Source organism: Amia ocellicauda, chromosome 15, assembly GCF_036373705.1.
Source record: "Amia ocellicauda isolate fAmiCal2 chromosome 15, fAmiCal2.hap1, whole genome shotgun sequence".
NCBI lineage: Eukaryota > Metazoa > Chordata > Actinopteri > Amiiformes > Amiidae > Amia > Amia ocellicauda.
In genome coordinates this window covers 14036967-14060730 of record NC_089864.1, presented here as the reverse complement: position 1 = coordinate 14060730, position 23764 = coordinate 14036967, and the positions used below count along the sequence as shown (strand labels likewise).

General features: G+C 38.9%; 1 protein-coding gene across 1 annotated transcript in view; it reads left to right on the top strand.

Annotated features, from left to right (window-relative positions):
- The window catches only part of hmga2 (high mobility group AT-hook 2), a 43821-nt gene extending 20846 nt beyond the window's left edge, over window positions 1–22975 (top strand). Inside the window, exons 4-5 of the mRNA XM_066723529.1 lie at window positions 18906–18938; window positions 22727–22975. Of these exons, the coding sequence (XP_066579626.1) occupies window positions 18906–18938; window positions 22727–22771 (78 nt within the window). The 3' untranslated portion in view covers window positions 22772–22975. The remainder of the gene's footprint in view (window positions 1–18905; window positions 18939–22726) is intronic.
- The last annotated feature ends 789 nt before the right edge of the window (window positions 22976–23764 follow it).

Here is a 23764-nt window from a genome sequence, read left to right as displayed (position 1 = left end):
TTTTTTTTGTCTCGGTTCATGTTCAAGCAGGCGCAATCCCAGTGAAGGAAAGCAGAGCATTTCTCACTCGCCTGGTTGCGGACATGGCAGGGCTGTGCCGGCGCCCAGTTTTCCACAAGATACACATATACGTTATTTGCTTGGCATAGCGGTTACCAAGGAAAGTAATGCAACTGAAATAATTTGTCCCCTCTAGTCTCTTTCACGAGCAAGACTACAAAAGAAAGCGCCGAAAGCTTCTCTTTGTAGGCATTTCCAACCTTTGTTAAAAGAAAAAGAGAGACATCAAGCAGGAAGCAAGTTATGCATTACTAAACAATCTGATGTTCTTATTTGTTTATTATCCTTACACTGAGAAGTGAGTGAAACTGAAACCCCTACTGTATTTGTAATCTTTCAAGTGGTTTTACTCCACTTTCACTTGAGCTTATCTCCCTAAACCTAAACCCCACTCCACCCACGCCCCCGAAACCCACACACTTGGATCTTGACCCAGCCAGCCCGCTGTTGTCCTGGGCTACTGCAAAAACACACATGCAACCCTTTTGCCACCTTACCCACAGTTCTGTTGCTGCCCACTCACAGCCCTCAGACACACAGTTTTCCTCTTCCTGTATTTTGCCTGGCAGGCCAATGTGCTTTTACCTCGGCGGCTCTCCTGCCCGCTCTGCTGAGCGAGTGCGTGAGTAAATGAGAAAGGCAGCACGTGAGGAAAGAAGGGAGGGAGGCAGGGAGACGAGGAAGGAAGAAGGGAGGAAGTACTCCGATCTCTCACAACGGCTCTGCTGCTCTTGGCCGAGAGACAAACGGTGTTGGCAGGGTAAAAAAAGGAACTGGAGAGAGGCAACAGCGGAAAAGAATTTGGCAGTGAGATGAGCCGCGTTATTGTGATTCATCCAGCAGTCTAGAAATGTGGCAGAGAGGTTCAGAAAACCTTCCAATGCCAGAGAAGTGCAAAGAATGTTTTTTTTTTTTTTTTAGTTTTTTTTTGTAATAGGGATGGGGGGGCATTGAAAGGGGCTTCACAGTCAAACATCAAGACCTTTTTATAGCCCCGGCATGCCTCATAGGCAAAATATTGAACTTGGCCTCCTAGACTCTGGGCACCAGATCCAAAACTCTTTGGCGTTTCTTGCTGTGTGTGAGTCACTGTCTGAATCAGTGGCTTGGCACAAAGAGGAAACTTTCTGTTATGCCCCCCTTACTACTTCCACAATTAGTTGGGAGCTGGAATAAATAGATGACAGGGACTTCTGGTTTGGAGAGGAAAACAAAACAAAAATCACAGTACAAGCTAAGCTGTTTAATTAATAATCTTCCCAGCTTGATCGGAATATATCCAGATAGATGCATGTAGGGTTATCATATATAGGTTTTAATCAATTTTTTGTTTACACATTTTGATTTCAATATTAGCTTGTGTTATGCCAAACAATGCCAACAATGGTTTTAGTCCTTGTAGTGTTTTGGGGAATCGGGCTCCTGGCTATGAGGTCCAGAAGTGGCTGACTCTTTTACCAAGCAAACATGAAGGAAAGTGCTGCAGTGGACAGTACTGCAGGTGGGCTTGCTGTTCGCTTCCCATTCTCCACATTCCCAGCACCAGGGCCCCCCCAGAGCCGGGGCTTGCTGAATTCCTGCCAATAGGGGCGTGCTGTAATGCAGAGACTCCACACACACCAGGAGTTTGGAGAGACCACCTCAACGGATTTCCACTGCTGACCCATCATCCCCCCACCCTCCCCTCGCCTTCCCCTTTCCTGCTTCAGCCTCGGGAAGCGCTTTAATCATTTTACTCTGAACCAGAGGCTAAAAAAGCATTCCCTGTAGGTGCTCTGCAGTAAAGGATGTAAAAAGCACATATGGGAGAGAGAGCTTTGCTTCAAACTAGAACCACTGTTTTTTTGTTTTTTTTCTCTTTTACTGAGACAGACTGTAATGAAAGAGATGAAGGAGGGAGAGGGAGTGGAAATGTTAGGCAGACAGAAAGAATGACGTTTAGCAGGGGGAACAGATACGCATACCTAAATTATTTCAAGGACCATAAAGAGGTAATGGGTGCCGAAAAAGGTGAATCCGACGAGACGTTAATTTACGGCTTGAATTACTGTGCTTGTAATGTTGAGTATGTGATAAAACTAAAGCGAGGTGTGACTTATTTAGCGTAAGGTGGGTGTCTTGTGTGAAAGTGTCTCCCTTCAGGTTTAACACAATCGTCTGCTCATCTGATGAATGAAAGCAGACCTAATGAACCAAAAACAAAATGGCACAAACAAAAAGCCTGATACGGAAGCGAGGGACATCGAGATTATTACACAATCCAAAATGTTTCCTGTTAAAGAAAGGGCAATGAGCAGGCCGAGTCCTTGTGTGTGTGTTTGTATAGAAGTGTCTAGAGTGGTATGCGACATTGTATGGATGGCCATGCTGCCCCACAGTCACAGGCCTCTATTCTGCTCAGGCTCCTCAAGCTCGGCCGCTATTTCCTGTTTAAAGTGTGACACGGCTCCCTGTGAAGGAGAGCTGGAAATACATGTGATCGACTTTTAAGGGGCAGGGTGAATACCCGTCTGGAGCACAGAAACATGTTTTCAGTCTTTATGTGTGGCACTAAAGGGTCTTGTGTATTTTCATTCAAATGGAGATTTTGCTGATTATATCTATATGTGCCTATACATTTTAATGTCTCTTTATGTATTGACGTGTGTGTGAAGCATCCATGGTAGTCAATTAGACTAATTATATTGTATTAATTAACTAATGGAGAATATTTATCTGGGTCTAATTAGTATAGACTTAACGTAGTGTGACGTAGTGGATTCTGGACTTTTCATTTTAAATGTTCTTGTATTGAAACTAGAAATTTACAATTTATAAATGTGATTTAAATAATAACTGATTTCTATGGTTCTATTTGAAAATAATTTCACCTTTCTACAGCACTTTGTTTTTCAGTGATTCAGCTATTTAATCAGTATTTTTAATTTAAATATACACATTTATCAACAATATCTTTTCAGATTTTGTTGAACACACTTGCAACCTAGCAAAAAAATCATAAGTAAAAAGTCTAAAGATTCCAGTTGATATAATTCTTCATATATGTTAAGCAAGTAGTAAGACTTGTTTTACAGTAAAACTTTGGTGGAAAAAACCTCAAGTCCTGTTATTTGCAGAGTTTGATGCTGTGAAGGTAGATTAATGAAGAGGTTGGTTATACTGTTATGAGCATTAATCATTCAATCTGACATGGCAGCAAATAACCCCGCTGCTCACCTCTTGCAGGAATAAAAGCAAGATTGTGGTGAGAGTCGAAGAGAGCAAAGCACGGCCTCCACTCGGCTGTAAGAATACAGGAACTCTTGCTTCTCTTCAGCCATGCAGCTCGAACCCTTCAGACTCCAATTCGCCCAGTATAATATCTTGATTTCAGAAAACACAAAATAGATTGCTCAAAGAAAAGAATTGTAGAAGGTCATTTATTTAGCGTACTAATGTGGTATTTTACAAGTTACACAAGATAGAAGTACTAATCAGGGATAACAGTGTTGAGTTAAGATAATTTACACACTACGTAACAGGTTTCATGAGTTTTCATGCATGTATGAGCGTTTTAGGGGCATTTCTTTTTTTTTTGGCAGAAGAAATTAAAAGCATAAAACATAATAATAAATAAATTATAAAACAAACTTGAAAAAAACAAAAGGCTTCCAGCAGGTCTTGGATGTATCTAAATGTGTGAAATGTAGTTTTATTTCATAGAAAATACATTTTACGGGTATTCTGCTTTTGTTTTCTTTCAGTTCGATATAATATTTTGAGTTGGACTTTTATGAAACTGGAGTATCAGTAATTGTTTGCATAGCTATGATTGTACCTGGAATCTAATACCAGCTGCCGGTAGATGAGAGACAGGGTCAATACCTCCTTATTTTATGGTGGAGTGTAACCTGGAAGAGAAGTATACATATGTAAGCTATTTCTTTTCAGTTGAAACAAAGCCTTTCATTTTAGATGCAAGTTCTAGTTGCACAAATTAGCTGCATTTCAGCATGTATAAAAGTTAAACACTTATTAAAAAGGGGATAGCAAACTCCGCATAAGGCTTTATTGTGATTTGTGTAAACTGTGTAGGATTCAACAATTCAACAGGCGAGGTCTGAGCGTCCCCCATCCGTACATCTCACCAGTGGACCTCTGCTCATATATGGGAAAGATTCCCATTAAAGTACTCTACAAACTCCAAGGATGAAGAAAAAAAATAGATTGCATGCACATATGAAATGAAATAATAGCCGAATTGTCAGATTTTTCCCCTTTCCACCCAGAAAAGTTAGGAACAGATTTCACATCAAACAGCACTGGCTCCCTGAACGGAGCAGATCCAATTTGTCTGTGCCTTTATTTTCTCCAGAACACCCCCAAATCTTCAACAAAGGACAGCTTGTGCTGCCAGGAATTTTCCACATTCCTCTCTGGAGCAAGCATTTTTCTCTTCTATAAAGGCCCTTCGGCAAATTCCCTCTGATCGCTGGATTTAGCCTTGGCTCTGATAGGTGCCATTCATAGTTCTGTTTGGTGGGGAAGGGGGCTTTAACAGGATCTTTTCATGATCGACCAAACTAGAGGAGATGACAAAGCCACCGTTGTAGCAATGCACTGTCTGCGCTCAGGAGATGCATTGCTTGTTTTCCCACTTCCACTTCTAAAGTAACAGAGCATGTGGGCTTTATTTAGGGGAGGGATGGAGGGGGAGTTGGGGGCGGGGGCGGGGGTGGGGGTAGAGGGGGTTGTTGAAAGGCTATAATGTTTGGGCCGTATTTTTGAGTGACTCGTACATAAAATTTGCTTTAATTTATGCAAGTGTTGTTTTGTTCTGCTCATGGTGCAGTTAATTGGGTAAGGTGATTGTTATCAAGTTTTGAGATCAGGGTTCGTAAGGTTTGTGAACACATTAATGGATATTCTGAATACACAAAAACCAACACATAGTATGTACGTCACCTTCATCTATTGTGCAGCTATCCTTGAAAATAAAAGGACAATGTTGTCTCCTATTTTACTATAGTCACCATAGAGCAGACTCTTACTTCACTACTGTTTATCTTCTCACACCAGACCTGAACAATCAAACCAAGGTTATCTGCCAATCCTAGATGCTTAGATGTTTTTAGACCTGTTTTGATTTCTTTACCTGAACAAACGTCATCGTACTGCAAATCTCCCCATCGTATCGGCCTCCATAAGATGGTGTCTTTACTGTTTCCTTTCTTAGGGAAGGATTTGATGTGCAATTGAAAAGAGCAGCAAGCCGAGTGTGCTGGTTAGGAAAAAATTAGGCTTGGACTGTCCAAAAGTCAGTGAGTCTGCTGTGTGAAAGGTAGCTATGGATACACGATCATATTTTTTTCTTCTTCTTTGCTTCCATTGACACTCCTATAATGAATAATAGTTTAGTGGTAGCGTGTTAAACTGAAACTCTAGTAAAATATAGCCTCTGTATTATATTTATTACAAAGTCTTATGTATGATTTCCAGGTGGCCGAGTAATTTTGATCACCATAGTTTGTAACATATATTTATTTAAGACACGCTGTCGATCATTATGTCACTGCCATTGCAATGCCATCGGAAAATGTTAATGGCCAACGACAGCAGCAGAGACTTTGATGTCTAATTCCTGATTGCATTTAATAACCTCTCTTTTCTTACGACCGTGCCTCGGGCTCTGAACCTGCCACCCTGCTCAAGTAGGGAAGTAGCCGCAGGGTCAAGTTTAATGACTAGGGAAGGCGAGGCTCCCCCAGCACTGGGCGGCACACAAGCGCAGAATCACGCAGGGGTCAGCTGGGAGGTTGAGCTGTGCAGCAGATTTATTTTCTTGTTACTTCCACAAAATTGGGTCTCCGAAGAGCTGTAAAAGTAACAGTTCCAAAAAAAGAAAAAAAAATTGAAAAGACAAAAAAAAGCAAACCAAAAAAAAAATGAATGAAAGCATATGTATGTAAAAAAAATATATTGGGGGGGATGAAGGGGGTAAGGCGGTGTGTGCGCAGATAGATGAGGTCTTGTATCTGCTGTTTATGTAACAAAGCAGAGGTCCCTGGTGGGCACGGGTCAGCGACAAAGGAAGCTCAATGGGGCCTAGCGGGCGGCTGTAGACAGGGGGCCTTGTAAAGCAGAGAAAATAGCAAAAATGCCTGTGGTATGATGAAAATTTTAATAAATTATACTTGGCACATGCAGAAGTCTTGGCAGAGCAGGAGAATTTGATTCCCTCACACAGATCCCAGGCCAGCCCTGTCTCAGCACGTACCTCGCTCTCTCTGGCATTGCTTGCAGCTGCTTGCCCCTCAGATGTGTGCCTGTCTGCCACCTATGAGCGTCTTTCTACATGACGTAAAATACTTACTGCTGATTGTGGTACAGCTTAATATATACATTTTTTAAAAAATTTTAAGCCTACAACTTTCTGTTTCGAGGGTAAATTGAAGCAAAACTTGAACATCAGCTAATCACAAACCCCAAATCCATATATTTACGAGTAGAAGAATAAAGCATCTGACAAACAAATAAGGCCACCAGCTACAGGTTTGGAGTTTTCTGTTAGCAGGTGGGTGAAAGTTTTGATGTAATCCTGGCCTAGTTTGGGTTGGACTCCCTGGCTTTACCCACAGGAAGGATTGGTCATTACTAGAGGTAGAGTAGAGGAAATAATGTATTAGTGATTCTGGTCTGAGCTGCAATACACACCTTTTTTTACAATGTTTTATATAGAGGTGTAAGTAGAGGCATCAATGGGCTGTTGCACAGATACACTAAGATGGGAAAAACAATGTAAAGTTACTACCTTGTTTGTTTTTGTGTCCTGCAGTTGTTTGTAAATAAAGTGACCATGGCAACTGTGACCTTTCTCCGTGTTTTAGTAAAGCATTAATTCACTGAGTTTAAGAGGAAAAAAAAAAGAAAAGAAAAGAAAAATGTGACCCCATTGCAGTACCGGACTGATTCTTTTTCCCAGCGAGCCTTCTTTTTTTACAAGCATGAAAGAGAGTGTGTGAGGTGAACCAAGAAAGCTTTGCCCTTGAGCTAAACTATACAACTTATTGCTGAAGAAATCTCAGCTTGTCAATCTTACTCACCCCCCTTCCCCAGCCTCACAGAGAGAGCCCTGCATGGGAGGAAGTGTGTAGCTTTTTCATGGTTGCTTTGGGTGAACTTCCATCGTAAGAGTGTTGCGGAAAAACTTTGTTTCGTGTCCCCTGAGACTAAAAGCCACAGAGTTTCAGAGTGGCTGGTTGGCCAGGTGATCTATAGCCACAATATATAGAGGAGCCTATAGGAAGTCTACACCCCCTTGAATTTTTTTTTTCACATTTTGCTGTATCAGAGTCTAATGGATTTAAATTAATATTTCCCCCACTTATATATACACCATACTCCACACTGTTAAGGGGAAATGTTTTTATTGTGAAAATATAAATATATATTAAAAATACAAAACTGAAATCATAATTGGATAAGTCTCCACCTACCTGAATTAATATGTGGCAGAAGCTCCTTTGGCAGCTGTGTCTGTTGGGATAGGTCTCTACCAAGTGTGCACACCTAGATTTGGCAATATTTGACCATTCATTTTTACAAAACTGTTCAAGCTCTGTCATGTTCCTTGGGGAGCGCTGATGGACAGCAATCTTCTAGTCACGCTACAAAGTTTCGATTGGATTCAGGTTGGAGCTCTGAGTGGGCCACTCAAGGACATTTTCCTTTTTGTTCCTTAGACGCTCCAGTGTAGGTTTGGCTGTGTGCTTTGGGTCATTATCATGCTGAAAGTTGAACATCCGTCCCAGTTTGTTTTCTTGCAGAGGGCAGCAGGTTTTTCCTCAGGGACTTTTCTGTACTTTGTTCCATTTTCCCTTCTATTCTGACAAATGCCCCAGTACCTGTAGATCAGGACTATCCCTATAACATGATACTGCCTCACATGCTTCACAGTAGGGATGATGTTCTTTCTGTGATGCGTTATGTTGGGTGTGCGCCAATCATAATGCTTTTATGTTTAACCAAACGATTCCATGGCTACAGAATCTCCTTTGTGTTTCAGGTGGGATTTCTTGAATAATGGCTTTCTTCTTGCCTACCCTACCTTACAGGCCAGATTTGTGGAGTGCTTGGGATATTTTTGTCCCATGCACACTTTGACCAGTCTTGGCCATAAAAGCCTGTAGCTCTTGCAAAGTTGACATTAGCGTCTTGGTAGCCTCTCTGATCTGTCTCCTTCTGGCTCAGTCATTCAGTTACAAGGGACGGCCTGATCTAGTCAAGGTCTTGGTGGTGCCATGCACCTTCCACTTCTCAATAATCATCTTGACTGTGCTCCAAGGGATATTTAAGGCCTTTGATATATTTTTATACCCATCCCATACCCATTGGTTACACCTGATGTAATTTAGGATTGCTATTACAAGGGAACACTTATCCAACCAAGCTATTCAGTCTTTATTTTTAATACATTTTTTACAATTTCTAGAATTTTAATTTTCACTTGGAAGTTGTGGGAGAGGATGTGTAGATGAAGTAGATAAAAAAACATTACTGAATTTTAATTCCAGGCAATAAAGCAAGAAAAGGTGAAAATGTCACAACAATTCAAAATAAATGTGTTGTTTCTCGCTTTCTAATTTGTCCAGTAACCCGTGTAATTATTTTGGCTCTGACGAGTGCATTAGAACACGATAAAAAACATTATCAAACAACATAAGAAATTGAATGAAACCTCTTGATCAAATGAGATTTCTTTATCTGAATGTAATATGACATTAGTACTTAATTTAAGGAAATATCTCCTCCCCAGAATTATCAACACAACCATGCCTGTAGACATATACAGTACCTTCGTACTTAGGATAGCTAGTGAGTTGACCTTCTTGTATAGTGATCCTCTTTGCTGTTTTCTTTCTTGAATAAAATTATGCTTGTTCACATCTAGACTCACGACTGCCTCAGGTGGACCATACCAAAGACACTATATTATCCATGTGAATATCAGTAGATCTCCAACTTAAAACCTTTAGATCAATAATAACTATGCAACTAACCTAGATGATAGGGTAACCTTCTCACATTTCCTGCTTGGCAGATTTAAGTCTTTCAAACTCACATTAAGGTGTCAAATCCCCACAAATATATATTTTTGAGCTGAAGTGCTATAAAACAAACTGTTATAAATCTAACATCAAAGCAAGCCTTGAGAAGATAGCAGCTGGGACGTGTGCAAGGGCAGTAGTATGCTGCTTTCACTGAGATAAATTATTTCACTGCCAAATTACTGATAAATATTTCTAAGTGTAAAGGAGTTTTACCACAGATGCCAGAACACCTTATTTTTTTTAGGACCTCACTCTAACTCTTGAGCGATAAGTAAAGTTTAGTGGTTAAATGAATTACTTTTTATTACGGTGATAAATTCCTGTTACCACAATTTTGGGAAGCTGAAAAGGCTGTGTATGTGTTTGTCAGAGAGAGAGCAAGAGAGATGAATTAAGTAGATGTACATCAATTTGTCACTCCTAAATTAAGTGGCACCCATAAATATTTCTCAGTTGTATTTATACCCTTTTTAGAGCATCTATACAATATGATCCCCCTGCATTTTGTAATATTATCTTAAAGGAATGCAAATACACAGGGCAAATTATAGAGGCAATAGCGTTTGTAAGATCTGTGAGCGTGTAAAGCAGGATCTCGGTAGAAAGACCAGTTAAGTTGATGGGCTGCTACGTGAACTGAGAGATTCACATGCATCGGTAAAGCTGTGGCTGCCAAGAGCGGTAACAGACATTAGGTAATAAATAGCCTGTCCTGGCTCCCCAGTAGTGTTTAGTCTTAAAAAAAAAAAAGCTTATTTGGTAACTGAATTCTATAACATTCCCAAATGAAAAACTAGGAGATATCTAGTGAGACGTGCAGATCCCCTACTCCTCCTCTCTACACAACCTTAGTGTGAGCTGTAACTATACACTCGCTGCACATTCTGGTGATAATAAAAGGTGGGGTGGTGGGGGGTGCAGGGGAGTGGCCCATCTTATGTTCACTAGCCTGTACAGTAACACCCGTACAATACACAGCCTCACTTGGAAGCAGTTCAAGTATATTTCATCGTGTGGGTGGACATGTTGATAACAAGTGAGCCAGCAGGTTCAAAGGAACATGAAAGATCTGAACGTGGAACATAATTTGAGGGCTTGGCAGCAGGCTCCTGTGGGCTTCTTATCTTGTCACTGGCCTGACACTGCGCTGCTCAAATTAATGTGTAAGGGGTGCAGGGAGGCATCCGGAAGCTTCATTTTTAATCGCATGTCACTGTTGTTTCCATGGGGGGTAGATGGTTAGCCAGAGACTTTTAGTTGCTGAATTTGCAGGCTATCTAGAGTTTTTAACATTTTTGTTCCTCCACAGAACAGACTCGAATATTGGAAAGCTGAGGTTGATAATCCGACTCTTAGCACAGACTTGTCAAATAAGCTGTGAGACAAATGGAATAGTCTGCAACAGAAACATTTCGCTTGTCAAAAATCAACTGTTAATTGATAGAGGGCCAACAGATATCATGTCACCATTGTCACTTTTGTTATTGTTGCAACAGGCAGCGTAGATGTCAGGAAGACATCAATATGTGCTGATGAGTCTTAAGACTTAACTATTGGAAGAGTTTTACCAGTCCTTATTCCATATTGAAGAAAATGAAAATATCCCTTTTCTTCAGAAGCATCGTGTGGTTGTGAGCTGAGAGATTGACAGCTTGTCTGACGAGGCTTGTGAGCCATGACTTGAGACTCCAGAATCAGTGTTCAATTTGCAAGTGAGCTTTACCATGATGGCACACTGCCTGTCATGGCCTGTGTAATACCGTTGTTTAACCTTTCTTTCCGTAAGACTCATACACATTTTGGAGATTATAGACTTGAAGCATAATGTCCATATCCATTCTATGAGAAAATGGAAATGTGTAGGTTGTAATTACTTTAAATTATCAGCTGCTTCAAACTGAGACATCTTTAATTTAAACTGCCTAAATTAAAAGCATAACTAGTGTGATTCCTAAAATAACGGTTTTAAGATAAATACCACTCTGTAAGTTAATTAATTACTGCAGATTGCCATTTGACTTGATAATAGTTGCCGTAGGGAAGACACATCTGGTATTTCCATACTTTTTCTGCTATACCGGAAATTATTATAGGACACTGACGAAAGAACTTAGAGAACATATACGAACGGAGTTTGACATGTGCCTTTCTTTGGTAAGTTGTACATTTTCCATTTTTAAAGGTTGCTTATATGATGGACTCGATCTGGAAGTGGCAAGTATCTTACTTATACACCACAGCAACGCAGACGCATAAAACCATCATTGTTGGTTAGCATGCACTCTTACAGTTTACATGAGCATAAACAGCCGAAGTGTCTGGCACTTTAACCCTACATATTGGAATGTGTGTCATCAGTCCAAAGCTCTGTGTAAATGTACACAGGGTCTGCTGAGGGTTCGTCTGCATGGTCTTTGAGTAGGTGACGCCTCGTTCCCTCGCAGAGCTCCGAATGAGGCTCTGTGATCTCATGAATCATCCCCCAGTCTGCTCGATGGGACATGGCCCGGCCGCCGGTAACAAGCGGACTCTATATTTCTGAGAAGGGCCAGGGTGTGAACTATGCAGATCTTTCAGTGCGAGCTGTTTATATACTTCATGTGATGGTCAGTGACCGTAAAATAGCAGGAGTGGGAGGCCTGTGGGGACCTCTCTTGTTTCTCTCCGTCTTCTCTCTTTCTCTCTCTCTATCCTTCTCTTTGTCTCTCTCTATCTCGGTTTCTCTCTCCCTCTGTTTCTCTGAGCCCACCCCCACGCCCCCTCTCAGACTTACTTCCTCCTCCCCCGTCTGTGTTTTATCCTCTGTCCAGGGATTTTCTGCACACAGTACTTTCAGTTCCATATGAGGTAGTATTTGTTTCTGTAAGCAGTCCCTTTAATTTTAAAATATAAATAATCTGCAGTCAATTAACCAGTTAACCAGGGGCTGGTAATCAGGTTCTTAATTGGATTAGCTATGGAAATCAGCACTTGATATCCCATTATATAGCAGAACAGCATATTTAGGAGAGGGAATGGGTAAAATGCTACCTGTTTTTTGGGGGGGTATCTGTGTTTATTATACGATAATTTCTCACATGTGAAACTGTAATTAAAATAGGGGACTCCCGGGAGCCTGAACTTCAGACCAATTAAATTCCCACCTTCTCAAGATGGCCTAATAGGCAGAGCTGTAAACATTTAATCATGTACAGTAAATAGTAAATGGCATTCCAAATTTTAACAAGTGCCATATTTCACACAACATTTAACTTATGCCCCTCCAACCTCCAAAACCATTCCCACAGATCCAGAATATGTGGACTTTTTAGATCTGCATTGTTAAATAATCCTTTTCAAAATGGAAAACAATCACAGAAAGCAAACAATACTTTTTGTTAATTATGATATTTAATTAAGTGTTTTTATTTACTTAAAAAAATATCTATATTATTTTAATAGCATAGCAGTACAAGGTTACCACTGTTATATTTTTATTTTTGAAATGGAAGCCAATAGTATATTCATAGATTTAATATTATTGTCTCAAGATTTTCAGGTGACTATATCTTTGAACACGAGGGCATAACATAATTAATTTGCCATTAAAAAGAGATGTGATTATGTTATTGCTATATTTTAAACAAATTGCACAAGCACACAGTTTTCAAGACTGTACGTCTTTTGGGGTTGTTGAAAAAAGCATGCTGGCTGAATGTTTCTTAAATTATGAATGACATCTGTTGTAACCTGAGCAATAGGATGAGATGTTATTTGGAGTGTTACGTGTTTTTCGCACAAAGGCAGTATTGACAGCGCTGTTCAGAGCAGGTTCATATTGAAACCCAGAACCCGGCAGCGTGTCGGCTTGCTGTTCTGCAGACTGGGAGCTCTCTCTCTCCAACTTGTTTTTGAGCTTCTTGACAGTTTTCCCATGTGGCACAGATTTCCCATGGTGCCTTTCTTCAGAACAGTCTGAAAATTACAGAGTTAAACATTCTTCACATTCCTTACTGTCGGCCTAAGAGAGTTTTATCTGAAAAAATAAGTAAAATAAAATATATATGTGCTTAGGAACAGTAGTATTTAAATATGATAATGGTTCCTCGAAACCCAGTCATTCCAGCATGTTGGAATGCATAAAAAAAGAAAAGAAATATATATATATATATATGTGTGTGTGTATGTATATAAGCACTATATATAGTTGCAGGCAAAAGTATTCAAAACCTTAATTTGAAATCAGAGTTATTTGATAATTGCGTTTAAGAAATTGTGTGAAATAAACTTCACTATACTGTTTTATATGGAGTGATAGTGAAACATTTACTTACCTTCTGTCTTAATTCAGTGTTAATTAATTAAGATAGCATTGATGATTAACTACAGTTAAATTAACAGTATTTATTAAAAATATATGTTGCTATTGTTTTCCTAAAATGCATTGACCCCAGTGATCTTGAATCTTACAAAGTTCCTCATTGATGCTTTCACGTTTAATTAGGAACTGACGCTCCATATTTCCACACACTGCAGGTACAAAGGCATAGTTAATATTATGATTTCCTGTTGCATTGCTCTGTCTCACATTTAAAATATTCTAGTATATGTTTCCTTGCTACAGCGGTCACCCATAAATAAATGTTGCTTAAGGCAATGGAAGCTTGGTCTTTTTCTTTCTTTCTTTTTGTTTTTAACTTGCTGGTTTTGTGCGTTTTCACATTGCTGATAAAATCATCAATGCCTCTTTAGATAGAGTCACAGTATCAGTTTACTTAGTGGAAACTGCTGCTTTAACACATCTGATTAGCACTTATCTTCGTCTAATTAATGTGGCCTTGATCAGGGACTGTGACACCAGCCATTAAATCTATTCTAACATTAGCATTTCTTTGAAGTAAACGGGTAAGGACTCAATGCCTTGTTGAGTGAAAAGAGTGAGAAGTAAAAAGATCTCACATCTGTACAGTGAAAATTGTTTAATTCTACTTACGATTATTAAGATAATAATAATAGTAATAATACTAATAATAATATCTTAATAATAATAATAATAATAATAATACATGTATATTGTAATTCATGTTTTGTATGGTTTCCTAAAGTTCTAAAGGTCACACACCTCACACAGAATAAGTTTGCCCATTGTTAGGTAGTAAGAAGTGATTAAGACTAAATTATATTAGAAAGTCAAACCAATTAAGGGTGTTCAACTGGGCTAGAGTGGCCAAACTGACAGAAAATGAAAATCTCCTATTCTTAAAGTCAGCGAGGATGTCAGTCGCAGTCGAGTTTCCCGACAATATCCAGTGATTGACTTCATCTGATGAATACAGTGGCTGTGCAGACGCCGACATCAGGGGGAACTCAGGATATTTTGACCTTTCACTGATATTCCAGTTTTGTCTAAAAACAAAAACGTCCCAGTGGTGACTCAAGGTCACGGACCATCTGCCATTTGAATAAAGTAAATAAAACAAATCAACAGAATCAGTAGCAAGAATGATTTATGTGTGTGTGTGTGTGTGTGCATTTATAGTTTAGAAAAAAGTACACTTTCAGGACAAAAGCTGTAAACATTTTGAATTCTTTATCCTTGTTTTGGGAAATTGTATTTGCAGTGTATAAGAAAAATGACGTATTTATTATGTGTGTGTTTTGGATTAAAAATATAAATTACAGCGCTCAGAATGTACAAAGTAAAAAAATGTTACAGGTGCGTGGAGCAAGAATAGGATGAAGAGAGATTATTTTGTTTTATTTTTGTGTTTTTGTTTTTACAACCAGTGGCATCAGGAGTCACTATTCCTTGTTTGTATTGGTGTGTGCCAGTATAAAAGGTATGGTAGAAGATTTGAGAATAATCTTTCCCTGGGCAACTAAAGAAATTACCATAGAATGTCTTATGTGTAGTGTGTTCTGTGTTATTATAATAATAATAAATATTAGTTCAATCTAGATGCCCTGAAGTTCCTTTTCTTTAAAGAATACTGATTGTATTTACTACACAACAGTAATTATTTTTGTATCTTCATTTACTGCTGCTAAGAAAGACCTGGAGGTGAATGCTGTATGATTTTTTACACCGCTAACTTTGTGAATGGTGGTTTGTGTTAGGTGGAAAGAGGGAAATCTTTTCTTACTTTGATCACTAGAGACTTAAGGTGGGAGGTGGGGGGTGGGGGGCTGTTGTGCCTCAGGCAGTGCATTCTTGATGCTGGATCGTGTTACAGTAATATTCTGAACCGCGCCACAGGGGCTTTCACATTCTTACCTTTTGCACATAGTTTTCCTCTTTCACACTGACTGGAGGCGGCCAGCTATTTTGGGATCCAGGTCAAGCTTTTCTATCGGGGATGTTGGCAAAAGCCCGCATGAAAGTGATTGATAGTGTCAGCAAGAGGTAATATCAAAGAACGTGCACTAAGTAATGAAAGACAAAACCATGATTTCCCATTTGTGTCCCCTTCCCCCCCACCAACAAATTTCAGGGTTGAACGTGGAGATGGAGCCATTTCAAAAGAGGTCTTTGGCTGAGAAATGGTCATTCGTTGGGGATCTAATTTAACTCTTTTATTCCCCAGATTCCCCAGTACTGTAAAGCTGTCAGTCACCTGTCTAATTAGTGCTACAATGTGTCTAAGTAACGAATGACACCTGTTTAAAAAAAATGCAACCTGTACCTTACTCCTAAACTTAGTGTGTGTATTTTATTTATTTATTCTTTTCGAAATGGGACGAAAACATAGCACTTCTCACAAGACAACATAACAGAAGTGAGCGGATCTCTTATTTATATAATTTGAAAGTGGAAAATGAAAGAGTTTCCATGAATCTTGTGGACTACTACAACTAAAGGCAAAACCTTGCACACTTGTATCCTAGAATTTGAACATCATACACACACACATGTAATTTTAAAATAAAATGAATTTCAGTGATAAAACTGACAACTATAGGCACACTTCTGATACTATACAAATCGACCAATGTCATTTCTTCAGGTGTCATTATTTGCTATTTTGTATTTTTATCAATCTGTAATATTTCTATCTGTAGATTCTTCTATCAAAGCCTGTTGACAAATCTTTCGAACTCCTGTAAGATGGTGATGAAGGACATTTAATCGTTTTTTGTAATAAGAATGTTATGGTTTTACTTCAAATGTCATTCTTAATCTGAGTAAAATTGAATTAATTCATATTAAGTATTTGAAAGGTCAAAGTCTTTGTTCCATAGTGGTGTGGGTGGCTTATGACGTTGTTATCCATACATATCCAGCATTGGTGGTAAAGATTCTTAACAATAGACAGTTTATATCTCTCATAAAAGGCACCATTCAGTCTTTGTGTAGGTATTAGATTGGATACGCCAACTAAAAAAAATAAAAAATAAAAAAATATGTAATTCTGCAAGCTTATATAAAGTATTAATAAAGAACTGCATTATAAAGGCAGTGAGTCACACTTACTCATGTGCTTTGAGTGGGGCAGTCTGTTGACAGATATCTAGCATCTCTGTGGTATCCGTGTATTATAAGTGGATTCAATGTAGGAATCAACATTTTAACTTTACTGACAACCTCCCAGGTCTGAGAATGAAGTTTAAGTCCTTCTGCATTACCCAGGTTTTTCCTAGCATGTCTCCTCTTCTTATTAGATGCTCTGTATCATTTAGTAATTCTTTGTTGTTACAAACTCATCAAGCTAGAATCCAGTTACGCATTTAAGTATGTTGCCATAAAGGCAAATGTACATATAAACATAGCTTATCTGTGATGATGCGACTGAAATGAAAGGCAAAAAGATTACCTCCCATTTGTTTAGCACTACCTTTCCTGGGTTGGTGCACATTCCAATTTCAATGCATGTCTTTGGCATTGCTTACCTAACCTAGATCAAGTTGTTTATATGTCAATTTATCTTTACATGGAAGACGGTAGTGTTCGTTAATTATTATTTGTATTATTTCTGAGAGAGTTTAATTTACGGATGCGAAATGAGGGCATTTTAATTGACGGTACTTTTCCGAAATGCTTAGAATGTGTTATTATTCTAACACAACCAAGCAAATGTAACCAGTCATGCTCTGATTAAAAGCGTGCTAGAAGACGAGTTCAAGTTAGATGAACAGGCTAATGGCTGCGGAATGGAAACTCCACAGAAGATGTATAAGGGAAGCAGTGTGGAGTAAGGCAGCTTATGTGACCACAGCAACACATACCAGGCAGAGTGCCAGGCCTGGCCCAGTTTCAGGGATTGTCTGTCCTCTCATCCAACTGTCAGGACCTAATTCTTGGTAAAATGTGGCGACCTGGCAGACCGCTTTAAAATGCTCACTTTGAGCTGCAGCACACCGGGCTCCCCCGAATGCACAGTCCTTGGCCAACGTGCCGAGCGTACAGGAGAGAGAGTCAGTCAGTGAGGGATGCTGGTGTGGTTTGATGTGGCTTTGGGAGTGTGGCTGCCTACAGGTGGAACCAAACATAAACTGAAGGAGGGGGGAAGATTGAATATGGAAAACAGGCAGCACTTCTTGTTCTGTTTTTATCTGAGTACAAGGGGTGCCTTTCCAATTTTCATGTGGGGAATTAAGAAACCTGGCAGAATTGTTTTATATGTATTTGTTGTTTCCTAGGAAGTGTACATTATATTTCAAGAGATGACTGGTTTGAACCCCCTTGTTTTTCTTTGCAGAGTTGTCCTTCTGATCGAAATGTGTTTTATTGCATCAATTTAAGTAAACATTTATTCTTTTGACTTCCGTCTGCTGGGGCATTGTGTGTAGTTGTGTTATAAACCAGGGATCGCACTCAACGTACTAGTTTTTTTTCCCAAATTCATTTATTTAGAATAGTGACAAAACATTTTTGGCCTAAAGCCTTTATCCATGTCTATGTGTAGTTGCACACTAGAAGTAGAACTAACATTTGTGTGACATGATAAGACAAGTGTGTACTATACTTGCATATTTTTTCAGAAGAACAACAAAAGGCTACATCTTTGCAGTGTCTTTCAACAGTTAGAGATGCCAAAGCATTTCATAAGAAAGTGCCAGCAGAAAAAAAAAACCTCTGATATAAAGGCAGTGGGGCAGGAAAAAGCATTGAAAAAATGTAAAGGTATTCACTGAACTGTGGCCTCTTACGTCAATCTGTTCACAAAAAACACAGAGCGTACATCAATTTACACAAGACTTTACATTGTTTGTGTCGTTGTCTAGCATACGTTTATAATGCTAGTTAATAAAACATTTATTTATCACACCAAGATAGTTATACATCGAAGAGCTTTGGTGATGTTTTGTGTTACTTTGCTTACTTTACAATTAATCAAAAAAACATACATTTTACTTGCCCATGCAGTCATAAGTTGACTGTTGACTTAAGAGCTTTTACGCCAAATGCAGAACAAGCAATGTGTCAGTAGGGGGCAGTGTTAGAGCCAGGAAAGGAAAGGAATGGATATATCTCTATCTCCTGGGGAGCTGTTTATTAGGTTGTGTTTTCTCACTGCTTTTGTTTTATTTTATTCCCAAAACAGCCATGATGTGTTCAAATCAACTATTAAATATCAATGATGATTAGGATGATAATAAAATGTCAATAATAGGATTGATCTATTTCTAATAAGTGAAGTATGCGATTGAACTAAGCAGGAATTACCTGGTACAGGAGCCAGGGAACTTGGAAAGCAAAGAGAAATGGTCTTTCCCTCATTTATCCTTGCAATAAGTGGTAGGACTCACACTGTTCTTTTTGTCTTCTTTTCTCTACAGCCACAGCAAGTGGTCCAGAAGAAGCCAGCTCAGGTAGGTTTTTTAAGGCCCGTTCTAGGAAATCACGCTATCTTCCATGTCAGTTCTGTTCGCATATTCCGCAGAAATCACCTTCTCTATTCGAAGATGCTTTGAAACGGGCTTGCCTTCATCGGTTGAGCTCGTCTCCGAAATGAGAGCGAAAATAAATAAAGTTGGCGAAATTTAGTTCACTGGGGATTTGCGGGAATTGTAATGTTAATGTACTGGAGGACATAAGAAGCAACCAAGCACAGGGAGAAGAGAGAGAGACGAGACGAGATGAGGCGAACGAGAGGAAGAGAAACGTTCTGGAGGTGTGCAGGGAGAACACACATGCTGGGGGGTGATAGTGTGTGGGCCAGGGATGGAGATTAGAGCTAGCATAAACCACACGCCCGGCCGTGAGCTTATACAGGCTTGCTAGTCCGGGTGATGTGAGGAGATAGTGATAAATTATATAAACACGGGAACTGCATGACCGCTCATCGAGGATAATGTAAATTTTGCTCTATGTTCTGAGGAATCTTGGCCTTTTCCATCTGTTTCCTTCACAATACCCTCACAGATGGCTATTCCATGTGGCAGTCTGGATTAGTTCACAAACTTATCCTTTTTTTCATGTAGATCCTTTTTACAGGTTACATTAAGATAGTTAAAGGCTATATTGAGTTTTTCTCCCCCCTTCTTTATAAGCTCAGCTGATTCTTTTGAAGGATATACAATCTGGGAATAACCTTTTCATTGGATACCTAGTATAGGATTTCCAACATATATGCACTTTGGTCCTCCATTAGAGCTTCAATAAAGAAAGTGACAGTTACATTTTTTTTAATGGCGAATAAAACCACCTGTTGTTTTTACAATAGCCGAGAACATTAGCAGAGACGCCGTAAAACTAACAGCAATAATAGTGATATCAAAGGCCGCAGTCACACAGTGTAATACACGGCTCGATGTGGAACCAGATGGGAGCTGTAAATCCTACAACCTGAGAACTTTTCTTTAATTTTCGGAAGCCCGGTTTTATGATTTAAAGATATCCTTACACCACTGTTTGAGAAACACTCGAGTTACTGGCCTAGAGTATTGTAGAGGTTTTCTCGTTTAAAATTCCCTTCCATCTACTTGCTGTAGATTTATGCTTTCTTTAATTCCTCCAGACTTCTTCTGTTTTATGCTTTAAATGTTACATATATTTTTTTTTTTGCTATGGATCTTCCCTAATGCACTAATGTTCAAATAAAAAATCTTTAGTGAATGAAAAACTTTACTTGATAGTGCTTGGTGTTTTGTCACAATCAGATTTATGTGAAGTCTATCTGTCTATCTCTATCCCTAGCCTTCTCTCATATATACGTAGATAGAAAGATTGATATATTATATCGAATTATTAATTAACTAATTATTCCATTCCAACGGCACAGTTGATAATATATGAATATATGCAATTGATTTAAAAATAAAACGAAACATGGAGATGAAGTAACAAAGAAACAAACCGAAAGATAAGCAGAGTTTCTTCTGCTAATGTCCCAAGTATGTCTCGACCCCACATGGGTCTGTCCTGATCTCAGCGGTGAGAAAGTGTAACGCAGAACCGATTGTTGTTGTGTAGGAATTGCCTGAATTGGCTTTGGCAGCTCTGTGTTCGAAGTCCTTCAGAGCTGGATCCTATAAAAATGTCACTGTGCACTTCCCCTTTGAAAAGCTCTTTTATCTTACCTTCCACAAACCTTTTTTCCAGTGGGTAAGCATGCTTGACCCGGAAGCTGCAGCCTGGCCTTCCCACATAGCAGAGCCTTAATGAGGGGTGGGGTGCTGCGAGTTACTGTTTCCTCCTGCTCTCTCTCTCTCTCTCTCTCACACACACACACACACTTCAAATGGGATAAAAGCATTGGAAATGAATTATAAACAAAATGACTTTGTGATGTAATTATTATTATCATTAATAATAACAGTTATAATAAAAATAATAAGAGGAAATGTATAAGTCAAAGTGACATCTTTTCTGTAAGTGTGTTCACTGGAATTTATTTGGCAAAGACCACAAAAATCCCATCTTCATGTTATAACTTGAAAAATAATAAAATACTGAAGTGCTGCATTTATCTTTCTTTTAATGGCTTTCAATGTGCGGAACCTTTCTCACCACGCAGATGTGCTGAGAGCGAAGAAAGCTTTTTGTACTCTAGGATGACAAGACTGACAAAACATCGGTTTGCTGGGCTTCTCTGCATAAAGTGTTGAGCTACCAGCTTTACTGATATCATAGGATAATCCACTCAATGTCTACTGCCAAACTCAATATTTATTAAACTAAATGAATCACCAAATTAGATTAGTTAGATAAACAGTGTGAATACTTTCAACTATACCAGTATATATATATATATATATATTTTTTTTTTTTTTTTCAGGTTTGTTTTGCCACATTTACATCAAAGAGCGCATATGCTAATATCACTTTTTTTTGTGGATGCTTAAAATCATCTACGTTCACATGAAAGTCTCCTTGCCTTTCTGATGCACAAAACAATTAAACTCTCGGTGTAATATTTGGTTAATGAACTACACAGTACAACCTCTTATGCCTCATAAAATAAGGCAGTGCTCTGGGACTGATTATTCTCAAGACTGCCACAGTCCCAGCTCCCAGAGACCTCCCGATAATAACCAACCCCCCAGTGCTGAACCCATTTCTCGATCCCTGTGACCCTTCTGCACACGTTACATCATATTTTATAAAAGAACAGGGGATTTCCTCATTCGAGTTCTCCCTGTCTGCTCTGATAATTCAGAAATCATCGCATGTAGAGGTTTCAGCCTTGTACCTTAACAATGTGAGGTATCTGTGATCCAGGGGTAAGCAGGGGCATGCTTTTCACATTGCCCAAATAACCTGAAGCAGACTAAACAAAAGCAGTGTGAAATCCCAGGGCTTCATACAGCTTCATTAATATGTTTAACCTGTCTTCAATTCCTTTATAAGCATGTGTGTTTCCTGGACTTACACCCTCCATTTTTTCTTTAAACTTTAGCTTGCTTTTTTTTTTCTTCCTCTTCTCTTTTTTAAGATGATGGAAAACCTTTTGAACAGAGGATTGCAGAGTGGAGCCCTATATGATTAAAGCATTTTTTTTCTCTCCTATTCTGCTCTAGTACAGCAATGTCACACATGGTAGCATTTAGCAGCCCCTTCACAGCTGAAGTGTCTGAAACACTAATGAATGGAAGTTTGGTCATATAATGCAGACAAGCTTTAAGGCAGCCTTTACTGAATGGCATACTGTAGTGGCCTGGGAAAAGAAGAGAGTTATAAATTGTGTCAGCTGCCCAGGCAAAATGAAGCCATGTGGAAAATCAAATCTATTTCACTATAAAAACTGGGGAAAGCTGTTTTTTTAAGCTGGTCATCTTGGAAGAGTTCACAGCAGCTACTAGTAAAGTGAAACCTTCAAGTAAATGCCTCTGGAAAGCTTGACACACTGCTTTTGTAGTGTTGGTAATTGTGAAATAACAGCACTTGTTCATTCAAAGCTCATATGCAAGATAATGTGCAGTGGTGGGGGGTAGTAAGAGCTTGTAGGTGTTCACTGACGACAATAAATAATGACGTTGTTGCTTTACTGCTTTGGGAAACTTAAGTTTGTTTTCTTTCTGGAAAAACTAAAATAACCTGTAAGCTACTCCTGTGCTAATGTAGAAGAAATGTGAATGGTAACAAGACAGGGGAGAGTGAATCTAGGAAAGATGTGAATCAATTCTAAGTCCCAAATCTTCCTGTGTGTTTTGTATAGGAAGAAGAAGAAGAAGAGGCTGAAGAATCTGCAGAGGAAGATTAAGTAACCACGGCATTTTACCTCTACCTCATTCAGCTGTCATGTCTTTTCACGGGAGAAGACACTGCCTTGACCACTTATTTTCTACTTATACGATCTTTCCACTTTTTAATTTCTGTTTTAATTTTTTTTGTTTTATTTTTAAATCTAAGGAAAATCACACACATACAACCTCAAATCAAACAACTGCAACCCCCCCCCCCCCCCCCCCCCGAACACACACACACACTATGTTTGGCATCCTTTTACAATGCCAAGTATAGTGACGTACTGCTGTAACACAGGGACACAAGTGAAAATGCAGCTTCTTCGTTATGGTTTCTTTTTCGTAACCTGCATGTAGAATTCATTGGGCTACTATATTTGGGGCAGAATGAGTAGCTTAAACATGGAGTCTGGTTTGTTCTTTCCAAAACTCAAAATGTATGGCCTAGTTTCCTTTACACCAATGAAGGCACGTCAGATAGGATACCTAACTCACTACCTGTATATGTCCAGCCATAAACCACCAGAGATGTGTTTTAGATGATGATGATGATTATTAATATTATTATTATTACCACTGGACAATTTTCACCTGCTATAATTTTAGGAATGGATTTCAAATTGATTGGTCATGTAATTCCCTCCAAAACATCACTCAATTCCCATTGCATATAAGAGAACTATCAAAAAATCATGCGTAACTCCGAATGGGAATTTTTATACCCCAAGTTTATAGTAGTTTACATTTAATCAATGCACACCTATTCCTTTGATGGTCAAAAGGAAATGGAGAACATGGCATTTTTAGTGGGTGGAAGTAACCTCAGTGAGATCTATCCTAATACAGCTGAAGAAGAAAAGAAACCTTAAACAGGTGAAAAAGAACAAATATTTATTTAATTTATCAGTAAAGAAACCCAGTAAAGCCATTCTCCATTGTTTTATCTTACTCACCCCCAAATTATGGTCTAAAAAAGGAACTGCATTTTCTACAGCAAAGAAAATGCTTAA